The sequence below is a fragment of the Carettochelys insculpta genome, chromosome 3 (genome assembly GCF_033958435.1).
Source record: "Carettochelys insculpta isolate YL-2023 chromosome 3, ASM3395843v1, whole genome shotgun sequence".
Classification (NCBI taxonomy): Eukaryota; Metazoa; Chordata; order Testudines; family Carettochelyidae; genus Carettochelys; species Carettochelys insculpta.
In genome coordinates this window covers 205,494,637-205,512,525 of record NC_134139.1, presented here as the reverse complement: position 1 = coordinate 205,512,525, position 17,889 = coordinate 205,494,637, and the positions used below count along the sequence as shown (strand labels likewise).

Genomic DNA, 17,889 nt, shown 5'->3' with positions numbered 1-17,889 from the left:
TGATGTCACCACAGCCAATCTGGCGTCTGACCTCTGTAACTTTGTTCTCATCCACAATTATTTCTTATTTGGGGACAATTTATACCTCCAGATTAGTGGAACTGCTATGGGCACCCGCATGGCCCCACAATATGCTAATATATTTATGGCTGACCTGGAACAACGATTCCTCAGCTCTCGTCCCCTATTACCCCTCCTCTTTATGATTTGGACCCATGGTATAGAGACTCTAGAAGAATTCCACAGAGACTTTAACGATCTGCACCCCACCATCAACTTATGCCTCGACTACTCCACACGAGAGATACATTTCCTGGACACTATAGTACAAATCAAGGATGGCCTGATCAGTACCACACTCTACCAGAAAACAACTGATCATTATACTTACCTACACACTTCTAGCTTCCATCCTGCACACACAACAAGATTCAGTGTTCACAGTCAAGCCCTTAGGTACAACTGTATTTGCTCTGATCCTACTGACAGAGACCGAAAACTACAAGATCTTTAGCAAACATTCATAAACCTGAATTTCTCACCAGGAGACATACAAAAACAAATCAACAGGGCCAGACGAATACCCAGAAACCAGCTACTTCAAGGTAGGCCCAAAAAAGTCAAGAACAGAACACCACTGGTCATTACCTACAGCCCCCAACTCAAACCACTGCAACGCATTATTAAAGACCTACAAACTCTCCTTAATCAGGATGCCACACTCCAGAAGGCCCTAGGTGACAGGCCTGTTCTCTCCTACAGACAGCCTCCCAACCTTATGAGGATTCTCACCCCACAACCACAGTTAATACTGCAGGAACACCAGTCCTGGAAATTTTCCTTGAAACAAAGCCCGTTGCCAGCTTTGTCCACATATCTATTCTGGAGATACCATCACTGGACCTAACTAGGTTATTCACAGAATCACAGGCACATTCTCATGTTCCTCAGCTAACATCATATATGCCATCATGTGCCAACAATGCCCAGATGCTTTGTATATTGGACAGACTTCAAACTCTCTTAGACAAAGAATTAATGGGCACAAAACAGACATAAAAGCACTCCTGATCCACAAACCGGTCAGCCAGCATTTTAATGGAGTGGGCCATTCTGCTAATGACCTGAAGGTTTGCATCTTACTGAAGAGGAATTTTCACACTACTTTGCAAAGAGAGGCTTCTGAACTCTCTTTTATATTCAAGTTCAACACATTAACACATGGTTTAAACCAGGATGGGAATTTTTTAGGTCATTATAGGGACTCTTTTGCATACTTGGCTTAATTTAATTCTTGACTCCCCTCCCTCCTTTTGCCCCCCTACTCTCTGATTTGCTCACCTTGATAATATTTTTCTGATTTGTCAACCTTGATTACTATTTTTGGTTCTCTGAGCCTTAAATATTGAGTCTTTTCTGGTATGGCTATGGTCTGAAGAAGTGGGTCTGTCCCATGAAAGCTCATCACCCGATAAATTATTTTGTTTGTCTTTAAAGTGCTACTGGACTGCTTTTTTGTTTGGATAGTATATAGACTAGCACAGTTTTCTCTCTGTTACTGTAAATCTGGAGTAATTCCATTGATTGTAATGGATTTGTTAAGGAGCTGCAGCTATTCAACTGACCAGAGTCTGGCTCTGTGAGTCAACTTGCAAGAGGTGCAGCTCACATGAAGTTACCGTTGATGTCAGTGGGAGATCTATGCTCAGCTCTCATCATGATTTGGCAGTAAATTAAGCATATACAGTAGTATATATGATGGCCAAAATTTTCAACCCTGAGTGCCTAGGGCAGTGGTTCTTCACCTTTACTGAAGCCTGCACCCCTTTGGTTCTCAAAATATGTTCTCACACTCCTTATCAAACATTAAATATGTTCTCACACCCCTTATCTGTGCATGCATCAAGAAATACCCCACAAAGTTGCAGTACACTGTTTTCTAGTGAGATAATTTCACTACAATTAGCTTAAAAACTTGGAAATAATTGTTTTGTTTGTATATTACAGTAATCCTCCCTGACACAACCTGCTCCTCTGTTGCAGGGCTCCCTGCCTGCCCGCAGCCCCCTCACACACCCCCAGCCTGGCCCGCTTCCAACACCCCTCTTCCCGCAGCTGTGGCCTGGCCTGCTCACAACCCCCTGCACCCTCTGGCCCACTCCCAACATCCCCCTGCCCACATCCCCACACCCCACGACCTGGCCTGCTCCCAACACCTCCTGTCCGCAGCTCCCCCAACCCGGCCCGCTCCCAACACCACCTGGTCCGGTCCCCTAACACACACACACACACACACACACAGAGGGAGATTAAGGACTTACCTCTGGTGCAGCCTGGAGAAGATGACAAGGGGCCATAGACTACAGTAATAGTTTAAAAAATGTATAATGTTAATAAATACATAGGTTTCATGATACAACATAGTAGTACTTTTGTGCCTGTGCTTAATTTGTGTTTTCAATGATTTACCTTCTCCAAAAATCTGGCATGTCTCACACCACCAGAAAGGGCATCACGCACCCCAAGGGGTGCATGCACCTCAGGATAAGAGCCACTGGTCTAGAGTGATGGTGTTATGTACATATTTAGACAGAGGCAGCATCTATAGTTCCCATTGACTGAAAAGACATTTGTGGTTGCTTAATACTTACGAAAATCAGGCCACTTGATTGTCTAAACATGGATCTAGTAGCCTCAGTTGAGGCACTCAGATTTGGAATTTCTGACCTAGTATGACCATTCTCGTGTTCTTTAAGGCTTGGTAAAATAATGAAACAAATTCCATGCACAGTTGTTTGATTTGTGTGTGTGTATTCATTCTGGTTTGTGCCCCACTTTTGTAACACACACACACACACACACGCACAGGCACACACTGAGATTTTGACACTAAACATATGTGAATAACAATGTAGTCTTCAAAATAAGCAAACGGGTTTGGACAGAGTAAGAGTTGTTCTGACCTTTCATCATCAAGCACTTCCACATTTGCTTTAATAATTTAAAACCCCAAAAACACTGGTTTCATTTTTTAGCATCTCTGCATTAGAGGCTTGTCACCAGGCCAAAAAAAAGATAAAGATTAGCATGACAGGAGGCTCATCAGAGAATGTATCTAGGGCAGAATTCTGCCAGACAACCCTATCTCACACCTCACAATGCAGGCTGGGATTGAAAAGCCACTGTACTTATACCATAACAATAAATAAACAAATAAATAAACTCTTTTAAATGGAAAAATAAGGCAGCTAAATCCTCAGATCCTGATAAAAAAGATAAAGATTAGCATGACAGGAGGTTCATCGGGGAATGTATCTAGGGCAGAATTCTGCCAGACAACCCTATCTCACACCTCATAATGCAGGCTGGGATTGAAAAGCCACTGTACTTATACCATAACAATAAATAAATAAATAAATAAACTCTTTTAAATGGAAAAATAAGGCAGCTAAATCCTCAGATCTTGTATTACTTTTTTTCACTTTAAGCAAGTAATAGAAGTTTGCTGGAGTCAGGTTTTGAGTAAGGAGCCAAGGGTCTCAAGGTTTAACCCAAACTGAATGTAATAAAATCTAGTTATAAGACCATAAATTATTGGAACCTTTTACCTTCCTTTATCACAGACCTGCTCCATTTTCTCTCACCCCTGCCAGTTATATAATGCTGAACTTAAACACATTTTACTGCCAGTGGGAACAGCGTAAAGCACCACGTACAGTTATGGCACTCTAGCAAACAATCATTAATGCGACTTGCATTTATGAAAATTTTAAACTCTGCTGTAACAAATGCACAATCAAGGAAAGAAAATCTAAAATCATGAACTGGAAGCCAATCAGGATGGTCCATGTGACTGGCCTAGCGCTTTGCAACACATGGATGAACTCATAGGTTGACCAATCACTGAGGAGCTTCTGTCAATGTTACTGAATGTCTTAATGCTCATAATTTTACTCTCTGAGTTAATCATGGAACTCTAAATTGAAGACTAAGTTAATAAACATCTACCTGCAATGAATAAAGCATGACATTTAAATAATGGAGTTGGAAGTTTTTCATAAGTTGAAATGTATAAACAAAAACAGAGAAATAGAGTTCCATCAGGAACAAATACTCAAATACTCTTTGATATTTATATTCATTTGTACAAGGCCTAGTTTCTAGCAACTATATAATGTTCTGTTCAGCTGTTCGCCTGATGCACTGGCTGGGGACATGTTCACAATACAATAAAATTAAAGGGCATCTTTGCCAATCTGAGTGACCTTCAATCTAAACAGATGATTGCAAAAGAGAAGGTATTGGTTTCATATTCTTCCTAATCACTAGTCCAAAAACATGATAAATAATGAGATATAACAGTGGCTACATACTCACAAAAGCCAAAGGACTAAGAAAAAGATCTGACCCTTAGGTAGATACAAAGTGTATGTCTGGGGAAGGGTGAAACAGCAACTGGCCTGACAGCAAGAGACCTCTGCAGCCTGCAATCAGTGGAACAGAATCAGTATGCAGTACAAGCTGCACTCAAACAACAGATGTAGCAATTCTGCTCGGGTTCCAGGGATCTCTGAGAGGCATTTTAAATGCCTTCCAATCCTCTTTCTGGCATGGTGCACCTTCATATTGCCCTCAGTACCTTTATGGTAGAGCTGGCCCTCCTGTTTCAAAGTAAAATCATCTTGATCATAACAAGAAAATGTCTTCTTCCCCATGTGTCAGACCCTCCAGTGCAATGATGTAGGGAAGCTTATTAAGATGTGGAAATCTGATGAATGATGACTACAGTGCATTTTCTGAGCAATAAAGATACTTGTGGGCTGTGTCTATGCTACCTCCCTATTTGGAAGGAAGGATGGTAAGTAGGGTGTCAGGAGATTATTAATGAAGTGCTACGGTGCATATGCAGCACTTCATAAAGCTAATTCTCCCCCGCGGCAACTCCCAAGTGTTAAACTTCGAAGTGCCGGCTTGCGTGTAGCTGTGGCTAACCCTCCGGTACTTCGAAGTGCCTGGGCAACTTTGAAGTCCCTTTACTCCTCAAAATTTACTCCTCAGCACTTCATTAATAATCTCTAGACACCCACTTACCATCCTCCCTTCAAAATAGGGAGGTAGTGTGGACAAGCCCATGATGTCCTAAAAGAAGCTCACGTGGCTGCTGGCCATGCCAGACAAGATGAAATGCCAAGAGAACTAGTAAATAAATGTATACATCTCACAAGGAAGTCTGGACGTTGTCAAGTTCTTTTGCATGGAATTGCAACACAAATGCAACCAACAAAGCACAAAGGTGATGTTATTCAGCCATGATTACTCATCTTATGCACGTTTTAATCTTATTACTATGAAGTTAATTTGAGGAGAGTCATATGACTGGATCATGGTATAGCAGGTTCATCCAATTAAAGGTTTTGTCCTGCTACCAGAGTCATCCAGTAGTGCAGCAAAGAGTGCAGGGACAGTTGCTAGTTATCCGTCTCCTGTAAGGTGCCCATATATTCTAAAAGTGACAATGAAACCAAGTTTGGTCCAGGTAACATGAGAAAAGTTAATGATTGTTCGCTGTGAGGCAAATATCTGTGAAATGCACAAACATAGCTGAAAAGGAGGTGTTTATACTATAGACAAATGGCAAAACAAAAACAGGCAGCATTTAGCAGATCAAGTTCACTCATTTCACAAAACCATTGTCAGAGGTTGACTAACCAGCATTGTTCACTTCACTGTTGAGGCCACAAATATTTTCAGCTCTGAGACTTGACTTTCTAAGACTGACATATTCTGAAGAGGAGCTATCAGATGCTTTACAAACTACTGAAATTCAGAAGCCTTATTAAAATCAACCTTCTGAATCTGAAGAAGCCTGTGAGCAAGCCACCTTTTCATAGCCAAATATCAATGTGAACAACCCTTCCCCAGTCACAATACATGATTTAAATCTTTAGAAGACTGCCCATGTGAAATTATACTCATTAGTAATCTCTCTGGAGCTACCAATGACTTATCACATATAACTGCTCTGAGTATAAGTAGTATAAAACCAACAGGTGTAAATCCTTCCAAAAGAAGCTTGAAGACAACTATCAATATCACTCAAGCTTCAGCTGCTCCCGTAGACATGTAGTGAGACCAAACTACAGGGCATCCGTTGTAACTGGCTGATAGATGCCCTCCTGTTCTGAATATGACAGTATGTAATAAAACATAAAATTCAGTCCTGATGTAATTCTGTTTGTTCTTATGGAAGATGATGGTGTGAATCTGATCCAGTACATTCCTTTTGCTGTTCAGTTCAATGAAATTGTAGTCATTTCATTAAATGCTTGGTCTGCAGCTCCAGTCATCTGTCAAAATATTCAAAATAATTAGCCATCTGATGATATGCCAAGCAATGTGATAATTTGACCAGTGAAAGTTTTGATCATTTATTTGAATGACTGGTTTGAGAATACTTTAAAATCATATTTTACCCTTGTATTCTTTCTTTCTTTCATGGAACCAAACTTATTATGATGGAAGGTGGGGTGCAGATGACACTTACAATGCAATTTAGTTTATCCTCCCAACTAGGATAGGATGTTTCTATTCGGTACATCTTCTCTAATACTTTGCATGTCTACTGCACATTTAAACTTCTCCAGCACTGACTGATGTTGCCTCCACTTCCCTTAACAGCCTATTCTACAGACTAATAACTCTGGCCATTAGGAAGGTTTTCCCCCATTGTTCAATCTAAATATCCATTTGTTTAGCTCAATTCCATTATGCCTAGTTATATCATTGTTTGGTTTTATCTTTGCAAATCAGCTTAATGGCTAACTTAGATGTCAGTATCAGAAAGTATCCGAGAGGCAGCTGAGTTAGTCTGTATCTTCGCAAACAACAAGAAGTCCTGTGGCACCTTATAGAATAACAGGTATTTTGGAGCATAAGCTTTCATGGGCAAAGACCTGCCTCGTCAGATGCCTGAGTCGGGGGTGGGAGCTCAGAGGAGGATTTAAAGAGGGGGTCTCAGTAAAGGGGAAGGCCAGAGCTGACAAGGTCTATTCAGTCGGGGTGGATGTGGCCCATTATTGGCAGTTAATGTGGAGTTGTGAACATCAAGAGAGGAGAAAGCAAGTCAGTTCAGTCAGGGGGGATATGGCCCATTGTCAGTTGCTAATGTGGAGGTGTGAACATCAAGAGCAGAGAAACTGCTTTTGTAATGGGCCAACCATGAGAGAGGTAGCCGAGTGAGTCTGTATCTTCAAAAACAAGAAGGCCGGTGGCACCTTATAGACTAACAGATATTTTGGAGCATAAGCTTCCGTGGGCAAAGACGAAGTGGGCCTTTGCCCATGAAAGTTTATGCTCCAAAATATCTGTTAGTCTATAAGGTGCCACAGGACATTAGATGTCAGTGTGGTGCTATGCCAGCAGCAAATTCCACCCATGCAGAGCAGTTTGCAGGATCAGGGTTAAAAAGGGGATTTATTATTGTAGTTGCAGTTCAACCTGTTGGTCATCATGAAGAAATAGAGAGACAGCTGCCAGGCACAGCATGGATTAAAGAAAGCTTGTGGGTTCAGCTAGCCCCACCCTATTATACCTGCATCCAATGCCAGACCTGGAGGCAGAGAAAGAAAAGAACAGAGTTTGGCTCAGACAGGGTTTGCCTGGTAAAGATGCAGGTGCCCTCTGGGTGTCTGCCTAAAGGCATAGCCACATCCTGCCTGCCAACACAGACACAACTGTGGGAAAATGAACTAGGAGGTCCACACCCTGAACTAAAAAGACTTGGATAAGGAACTGCTCAGGGTGACAGGTCCTAGTCTTTCCCCTTGTGGCTGGGAGCAAGGGCCATCTCCCTTATCTAGTGGTTTTAATGCCCCAGGACTCTGGGCCAGCACCTGATGGAAAAGGTCCTACAGCCCCTAACCAATGATCTAGCCACCAGCTGCGTGGTCACTTAAGGCCCTACTCCAGTCAGGAAACAAGAAGACTGCTTCTGTGCTTTACCTAGAATTTCTTCTCTCACTAACAAAAACAACTACAGTTTTCTCTCTCCACTGTAGCTGAGCCTAGGTAACCCCAACAATAATGTCTGCCATGATTTCCCTGTTCAGCATAAAGATCTGTAACTGAATTAAAAATCGAAGTCTGGATGGAGCTCAGCTCACAGGCTAAGGCAGGGACAAAGTGGTGTGAGGAATGTTCAGAGGCGGGAACATGTTCTGCCATCATCCATCTTCAATAAGGTACAAGGGGAGCTGGCCAGTGCAAGTGAGGAGGAAAAAGTTCTCTTGGACCATTGGTTATCTTCCCTTTGGCACAATGGGACTTACTGGGACTAGGGAAGCACAAACTTTCAGATGCAGTCATAGAACTGACAATTAAGTACAATAGGTTTGCAACATACTAACTGAAACATAGAATCATAGAATCCTAGGGCTGGAAGGGACCTCAGGAGGTCATCTAGTCCAGCCCCCTGCCTAAAGCAGGATCAACCCCAACTAAATCATCCCAGACATGACTATGCCAACCTGGGACTTAAAAACCCCCAGGGATGGAGATTCCACCACCTCTCTAGGCAACTCATTCCAGTGCTTCACCACCCTCCTGGGAAAATAATTTTTTCTAATATCTGACCTATACCTCTCCCTCTGTAACTTTAGACCATTGCTCCTTGTTCTGCCATCCATCGCTACTGAGAACAGCCTCTCTCCATTCTCTTTAGAGCCCCCCTTCTGGAAGCTGAAGGCTGCTATAAAATCACCTCTCAGTCTTCCCTTCTACAAACTAAATAAACCCAAGTCTCTCAACCTATCCTCATAAGTCATGTGTTCCAGCCCCCTAATCATTTTCATTGCCCTCCACTGAACTCTCTCCAATGCATCTACATCCTTTCTACACTAGGGGACCCAGAACTGTACGCAATATTCCAGATGTGGCCTCACCAGTGCCAAGTGGAGGGGAATTACAACTTCTCTAGATCTGCTGGAAGTGCTTTTCCTAGTATACTCCAATATTCCATTAGCCTTCTTGGCTACAAGGGCACACTGTTGACTCATATCCAGTCTTTCATTCACTGTCACCCCCCAGGTCCTTTTCTGCTGCACTGCTACTTAGCCAGTTGGTCCCCAGCCTGTAATGGTGCTTGGAATTATTCCAACCCAAGTGCAGGACTCTGCACTTCTCCTGGTTGAACCTCATCAAATTTCTTTTGGCCCAATCCTCCAATTTGTCTAGGTCACTCTGGACCCTATTCCTATCCTGCAATGTATCTACCTGACCTCCTAACTTAGTGTCATCTGCAAATTTGCTGAGGGTGCAACCATCCCCTCATCCAGGTCATTACTAAAGATGTTGTAAGATGGAAATTTCTGAGGCAGGCCATGGTTTTCAGCTAAAGACCCCTATTCGTATCCTAAAGTCTGAAGTAGGCCTTTACTCCTATAATTCAGAAATCCAGTTAGCATGAGTAGAAGGTTATCCCTGCTTGCACCCCTCTCCCCCAACACATCTCACTCACAAGACCCAGGTAAGGTCATCCCAACTCAGATGGGTCTTTGGAGTTTGGAGGGAGGGACAGTTGCCCTGGCAGCCACATTCCAAAAAGAGGCCATGCATGTGAGAACCATCCCATTTGTTATCCCAAGCTGGTACTCAAAACAAATGTGTTATCGCGCTATGCTGTTACTGTTGTTTGCTTTAATCTTCTAAATAATGCACCTCGGATATGCTCGTGTGAAGGCGTCATCATTACTCTTGCAGATGCCTCATTAATCCAATTAGACACATAGTTGTCATTAAATGTCTGCTTTATTTGAGTAACTTGTTAAGAAAAACCACCTGTACTAGAGATAAGATGTCCTATAAACTATGGGCGAGGACACTGTGTAACCTTTTTAGATTATTGGCTTATTGTGCTTACTTCGTCTTGCTGCTAGAACCTATCCAGGCTTGGAAAACACCCATGCCGTTGTTCCCATCCGTAAGCCATCATCCTATATAATCAATTGCAACTTATTTTCTGGCAGTGTTTACTGAGCCTAACAAGCGAAGAGACACTCCACCAGCACTGTGTGTTATAAACTCTCCTGCTTTCTTCATACACGGTTTCCAGATTTTGTTCCAACAGACGTTGAACTGTACTGGCCATAGAACTGATCTGTGGGGCATTCCACTTGAAACTGACCGCCAACCAGAAACTAAGCCATTGATGACTACCCATTGGGCCAGTTTTCTATCCATCTTACAGTCCATGTATCCAATCCATGTTTAACTTATGGGCAAGAATGTGGCCATATAATTGATAAGTTGTATCATAGGTATATGCACAAGGTACTTTACATAATCAGTAGCTGATTGGTAGATGTTACTAGAGCGAACAAATTGAGTATGAATAGAAGTTAAAAAGAAACAATCAGTTGGAAGGGATTGGATGAGGTAACCCACTATGTCACCTGCTGTAACCAGAAACTGAAACCTGTTCTCATCAGTAATTGCATTATGGACACCTCTGTGCATGGGAAAGGAAAGAGGCCACGACCTCCTGTCTGACAATCATAAGTTTGCTAACGGTGGAACTGTGTATGATTTATTAAAATCAATTGTAAATTTGCTTGTCACTTATCCTCTGTATTGAAATAGAGTTACATAACTCTGCATCACTTGCCTGTCCTCTTTTGGGTATCAGTAAAAACTAAAATAGAGTTTATCCCTAGCATCTACTGGCTTCTCTTGAATCTAAAAGCCAAACACACAACGCCCACCCTAATTCTGCATCTAGATTATTGCCGAGATAATTCATTTGACAACCAGCCCCAGATTTGCAACTGCCTTGAAAATTAAATAACCTCAGGTTCAACTGCATTAAAAAAAAGCTGCAAACACCTCAGCTTCAGACAAAATGTATTGAAGAACTAAATCACAGAACAGTCATCAAGTTCTGCCCCCCATTTTCTGTTTTTATAATTATACTTACACTTTTATTACAACTCACCAACAGTGGAACTGTATTATAATACATATTACCGTTCACTGCCTCCCCTTTCATAAACAGTCAAAGACGCTTGGCCCCAATACATAATTCATTCCCGGTTTCTGTATTGCCATTTCCCAGCTGTTAAACAGCTGCCAGAACCAGCAACAAGTTTCACAGCTGAAAATAGATGTGCATGAGGGGAGGGTGGAGGAGGCAGCTCAGGTTCATTGTAGAACCTCCTTCTTACCCTCTGGATTAATAAGCGGTGGGTATGTTGCATACTCAGTATGCTAAAGTCCTGGGAGAAGATCTTCCTATTAGTGGACACTTGAGTGGATAATTAAGCAGAGATTTTAAAGGACACAGAAAAGCACAATTCTGCAATTAGAAGGATAATGATACCTCACCACCTTATAGGAAGTGTGCACAATCTGAAGGGTTGGGTTCCTCAAGAATGTGATAGGGATTCAGGTTTACAAGGAAAAATATAGGCTTCTCCCACTTGAAGTCAGTCTTTTTGAGCATTAAGATATTAATGTGAGACATAACTTTATTGTTTCATAGGTATAAGATTTGTCATTCACAGCTGTTGTAATCCCTCTTGAACAACAGCATGTCTCCAACATCTCTACCAGCAGGTTTATAAAAACTGCTTCTGAAAAGGGCAATAAAAATGATTAGGGCTTTGGAACAGATGCTGTATGAAGAGACTAAAAAGACTGGGACTTTTCAGATTAGAAAAGAGGTGATTAAGGGTGGGGGGATATGACAGAGGTCTATAAAATCATGACAGGTATGGAGAAAGCAAATAAGAAAAAGTTATTTACTTGTTCCCATAACATAAGAACTAGGCGTCATCAAATGAAAATAATAGGTAACAGGTTTAAAACAAACAAAAAGAAATATTTGTTCACCTAGCACACAATCAATCTGTGGAACTCCTTGCCAGAGGATGTTGTAAAGACCAAGACCTTAAAGGGGTTCAAAAAAGAACTAGATAAATTCCTGGAGGACAGGTCCATCAATACTTATGAGCCAGTATGGGTAGGAATTTTGTCCTTAGCCTCTCTTTGTCAGAGGCTGGAAATGGCTGATAAGGGAGGGATCACTTGATGATTACCTGTTCTGTTCACTCTGACATTTGGCAACTGTCTGAAGACAGGACTCCGGCCTAGATGGACCTTTGGTCTGTTCTAGTATGGCCGTTCTCATGAGTTGTTGTGGGACATCCCATATGTAAAGGAAGTTCCTTCTTCCTAACTCCAGTGAGCTAATGGTTGCCCTGTCCTGAAGCAGGTGGATTTTTATCTCCAATAAAACCAAAACAAGTTCCTTCAGTGGAAGAAGACAACATAACCTATACTCGATCCTACATCAGCACATGGGGCTGGTCTAGATCCCAGGATCCCATCCCACATTTTTACAATTCTGCATCACCTTTCAAAAAGACAGATAAGTGGCCTGAGTTCATTTTCCATTATGCAGCAAGATAACAAACAAGACAACTTGGCTTTAATTCAGTTACAGTGCCAGCAAATCATCAGTACCACTCACACATATATTGTTGGTACTATCCATTTAGCACATCGCACATAGAAACCCAAGCAGCATGCTAGACATAAGTGCCCTTTATCCGACTTGACAACGTTTATGGAGATGCATCTGACATATGTAAAAGTGGCTCAAGCATTATTGCATGTCTATTGTGAGTAGCACATGAATTAATAAGTAAGTTTACTGTATATATTTACCTTAAAATAATGCAATGCAAGTCAAAGGGAAAAAATGGTTCCTACAAAATATCGGTGTGGGTCACTGCTCTCTCAACAAAAGAGGTTTCCCATAACTACAATGTTATTGTAGATGATATGGCAGTTGCTCTGGTAACTACACTACATGTGTGTTGAGTAGCAGAGTAACTGACAGAATAGTCACCTTTTTTAAGTCACCTTCTCACTGCAGAAACAAACTATGCATGATATCAGTTACATATTTCTGCCTAATTATATTAGTATCCCAATTAGATGCACTTTCCATCGAAAGTGATAGCCTTCAAACAAGCTGGATTTCTATAAATTATGCCAATAGGAAATTCTACTATTGAGATGGCAGCTCACATAGTATTATGTAATATGGTTTTGTTTTGAGATTTTTGCCTTCAAGTTAGTATGAGTTTGGTGACAGGCTTAATTTTGGGAGAGCAAACAAAAAGCTGTAAGACTCAGGTTGTGATATGGCTCAAAAGGGCAAAAGAGGAAAGAAAGCAAGTTACAAATGGCATGGGTCCAACGTAACAATAATAAGTAGCATGAATTTTTGTAAGGTGTATATGATGAAAAAACATCAGCAGCCAATTTGTACACTGAAACAGAAATTTAGGGAGCTTCATATCTATACTTAAGTGAGTGCAACCACAGGCAGTCCTCATTATAAGTCATTCCTCTATAAGTCATTTCACAAATAAGTGGTTAATTAATTCAGGAAAGCAGATTCATTATAAGTCGCACTGATCCGCACTTACGTAGTTTAGGGGCCGAAGGACCAAAAGCCAGGAACATATTGGAGCTTTGTGGTGGCTGGGTGGCAGGCACTGTAGTGTCAGGGCCTGGAAGTGAGCCCTGAAGTCATGGGGGACTGGTGGGGAGCTGGCAGGTAGCTGGGGGAGCAGAGGGGTGAGCCGGTGGGCCTCCAACAGAGACAGCTGGGGAGTGGCGGGGAGCCACCGGAAGCCAGCAGGGAGCTGCAGGGAATAGCGGGGAGCTGGCGGGGAGCTGGTGGGGACTGGCAGGGAGCTGGAGGAGGGCCGGTGGAGAGTAGCAGGAAGCTGGTAGGGAGCTGACAGGGACTAGGATGGAGCCAGTGGGAACTACCAGGGAAGTGGTGGGGACTTGCAGGGACTGGTGAGGAGCTGGCTTATCTTCTTCTATATGTTTATTTATCTTATTATTAGTTATCTATTTCTTTATTCTATTTATTTCTATTGTATTTCTATTTATTGTGTTTTGTGGGTTATAGATACATTATATGTACGATGTGTGTGAACTGTATGTATAGGGAACATTTCTCAAGCTAATTACATTAGTCTTTATGGATATTAATTCCCCTTTATAAGTCATTTTACTATAAGTTGCATTATTTAGGAAAATAACCTGGACCCTACAATAACGACCACCCGAACTACAAAAATATGTAGACAATTCCACACAACTTGCAGGCACAGTTATTAAGATGCTAGCAGCCTTTTGGAATTTTGTTATTTGCATATTCAAAGATTGATTTGCATACCAGACCTTGGCAAGTATATGCAAAGCAGTCAACAGTATGCATAAAATTAGCATATACAGAGTTATAAAAATAAAACACACTACATATAGCTCAAGAGCTACAGATTCTTATTTGGACTGGCCTATACTTCTGGTTTGCTTTTTTTATTCCTCAGCAGTTCAGCTCCTTACTGTACTAGTTTTAAATATTCTTGAAGGGCCTCTGTTATTCTATCTTATATATCAGCATCTCTAAAGTGCTATCCCCATGATAGCTAAGGACTAGCTCTCCAATATTCTTGTCATTCAACATAATCATCCTCCACTGAGAGCCCCGCATAAGTGACATGATCTCTTTTCTTGGAGGGAGATGTAAAAGGTGCCTTTCTCTTAGCACCACTAGCTGGATGAGCTGCAACACAGCATTATGTTATAATTACATAATAGAAGGTTACTCTATAATTGTCCATTGTAGGACTTTTTACACCCTTCTCTGTGGCCTCTGGTACTTGTCACTATCAAAGACTAGATGTTGTACTGGCAGGACCTCTAGCATAATCTGGTAGCAATTCCTCCTCCATCACAAGGAGCTGGAAGTTCTATTACAGACGTGTTGAGTGACGTTCTACATGTTTTCACTGTGAAAAAATATTGTAGGAAGGAAACTGTTGAGAACAAGCTATAGTACTGATTTCATTCTACAATGATGCCTTGTACAATCTCTGACAACAGCTGTATGGTGACCTTAGCTTCCAAGTTAGGCCAACTGTTCAACATGAAATATACAAAGTCATCAACATTTTTTGAAAAAAAAAAAAGATGGATCTTGAAAGGACAAGACTGTCAGACTCTTCACATCGGGAGTTGTAATGCTATTAAGAATCTTGAATAAAGCAACAACAGAAAAGCAAGGCATTCGTTCTGATCGTGGCTGACTTGATGAAAGTTTGCAAATTAAAAATCAACTAATCAGACAATGGACATTTCAGTTATCTGCCTGTTCACAAGAATGGTGAAAGTATGAAACCTAGAGGGCTGTCACAACATGGATGTGCACATTGTTAACATTTCAATAAAACTGGAGAGTGAGCTTATGTTCTTCGGGAGTGTCACTTTAATCGTTTTACTATTTTTCAGAGTAGTCTCTTCTAAGATACAGTAATTCAGCTGGCTTTTGTCAATCTGAGTTCTACAAGATTTCTTATGATAGACCAAACCACGACCCAAATGTTGTTAATTTATATGGGAATGTTCACAGGAGCCACTGAAGTTGAAATAGTCTCTAGAGCTCCCTGCCTCTCACACTAAACTAATCCTGTGTTGTCTGATAGCAGTATGTGCCCATGAAAGGCTATGCCTAATGTCAACACAGAGGATCTCTCTAAAAATCACACAATGGACTGTAAGTCTCCCTCAAGTCACACATGGTCTAAGCAGGTATCAAATGGACTGCTAAGTACTCTATGGCAGTGTTACTCAACCAGTGGTATGAGAGATTTACCTAGTTTTACAACAGGCTAAGTAAAAAACACTAGCAAAGTCAGTACAATCTAAAAGTTCATTCAGACAATGACTTGTTTCTAGTGCTTCATACGCCTCACACGGGAAATGTAAGTGCAATATTTCTATTCCAATTCATTTATTTGATTATAAGATGGTAGAGAGTCAGCAAGTTTTCGGTAGTCATCTTCTGTAGTATTTTTGCATATTTTTCCAAGTAAGTAGTTTTTAAGTGATTTGTAACTTGGTGGCATGCAAAACAAATCTGACTCCTGAAAAGGGATCTGGAAAGGTTGAATGATACTTGTTTCAAGACCTCAGATTACCTTAGGACCATGTTTCTCAATCGATGGTTCAAGGGTCCATGAGAGAAGTCTGGCGGTACTTACACTTTTTTTTAAAAAGGGCTACAGATACATTTTAAATACTGAAACGCATGATTAGAGAGGTTCCTGAGTAGGCGATTTCTAATCCAGATCCAAACTTCTCTATATTTCTTGAGTGCTTAGATAAGAGGTTTGCTTTGTACCTTTGTACAAATAGGGAAAGCTGCAAAGCTGAATTTGGATAGCCCTAAGGTCCCTGAGTTTTATTGTGGAACAGGCACATACTCTGTTTTTAACACTGAAACAGTGACATTATGTACCTGAACAAGTAGCTAAATCATTGCACACAAAGCCATCCAGATGATTCACAAAATATTTTAAACAATTCAAACATAAAATAAACATGGTATACATTAAATAATGGAAAAAGCAAATGCAGCAAACACACAGAACATGAGCTGACTTTCTGTGCTCATTCCCAATTTCCCTGCAACTTTGATCATGCACAGGCTAATACCACATCCAATCCAGTATTACCTTTTGATAATCCTCTTTAGATTTCAGAGCAGCTTCCATCTGGTCCTGAGAGAATGTGTAGATGGCCGAGCGATACTGGGTGCCAAAGTCATTACCTTGCCGCATACCTAGGGAGAGAGGAAGCCCACCGAGCAATTAGGAGCACAGAATCATAGAACTAGAAGGAAACTTGAGAGGTCTTCAAGTCCAGTCCCCTGCCCTCATGGCAGGACCAAGAACCATCTAGACCTTAGCATCTTCTTATCTAACGGCAATACAGTGTAAGATTCAATAGACTTAATTTTTACAGATTCCACGCATCTGAACTAACTGTTCTCTATTTCTCCACAGCCTTTTGTGGGCATATACAATTGGTGTTTATAACAGGTCCCTCTCTTGCTTAAACAGACAGAGTGATTCTATTTTGATATCTTTATTTAAATGGGATGTAAATTAAATGTAAGCATATTATGTTTTGGTAAACCACATAAGAAGTCAATACAGATGTAAAGCCTTAAAAACATCATTGAGCAGGAGACATATTATGTGCTTGGTTCACTTTACTGTAATCAAAATATGCCTAAAATACTTACTTTGCATCATGCACACACTCAAATCTTTTTGGTTTTGACAAGTACTTAAAAATGAAGGATTCAATTATGCTGAGAAAAAAAGTTTGCAATGCACTTGAAGAGGCTAGCAACTGTATCCTGTAACTGTTAAAAATGTTGATCGTCTTTAAAAACTGTTAAGTATATTTAGATGAGTCATAGTCACAGCTGACTCTTTAGGTCACTTGGCTGTAAGGGAGATGGGAGCAACCCATTAGAGAGGAAGCATGGAGGATGTAGGCTGAGCAAACAATTGAGAAGGAATCCTCTGGGGACCTGGTATGAAGTCTTAGCTGGGTTCTGTGATGTTTCACATTGAATTCCTTTTGGGAATAAAACCAAGCACTCACCATCCTGTCACTCAAATCTCCATCAGTATACATTAATTGGGACCTGAATGACATGCAGGCGGTTGGCAGAGGATGCCAATTAATTGAATAGAGATACAGCTGAGGGGATAATTGGGTGGAAGTAACACTCCCCCCCCACACACCCTGCAGCAGCTGGGTGTATATAAGGAGACAGGAAGGAGAGTTGGGAACCTGAAGCGGAAAAAAAGGAATAGCAGGACCAGCTAGCGTATACTTCTCCCAAAGCAAGTGTGTATCCTATTTTGAGTTTATTTCAAAATATGCTATTTTGGCATTTGGCATCATCTACACAGCCCCAAATTTCAAAATACTGCACTATTTTGAGGCGTCCTT

The 17,889-nt window shown here is 41.2% G+C and overlaps 1 protein-coding gene across 6 annotated transcripts in view; it reads right to left on the bottom strand.

Moving 5' to 3' along the window:
* Positions 1 to 17,889, bottom strand: part of MSRA (methionine sulfoxide reductase A) — a 461,942-nt gene that overhangs the window by 126,501 nt on the left and 317,552 nt on the right. For all 6 annotated transcript variants that reach the window (XM_074991478.1, XM_074991476.1, XM_074991475.1 and 3 more), the window contains one exon: positions 16,596 to 16,702. In XM_074991478.1, coding sequence (XP_074847579.1) covers positions 16,596 to 16,702 — 107 coding nt within the window. The remainder of the gene's footprint in view (positions 1 to 16,595; positions 16,703 to 17,889) is intronic.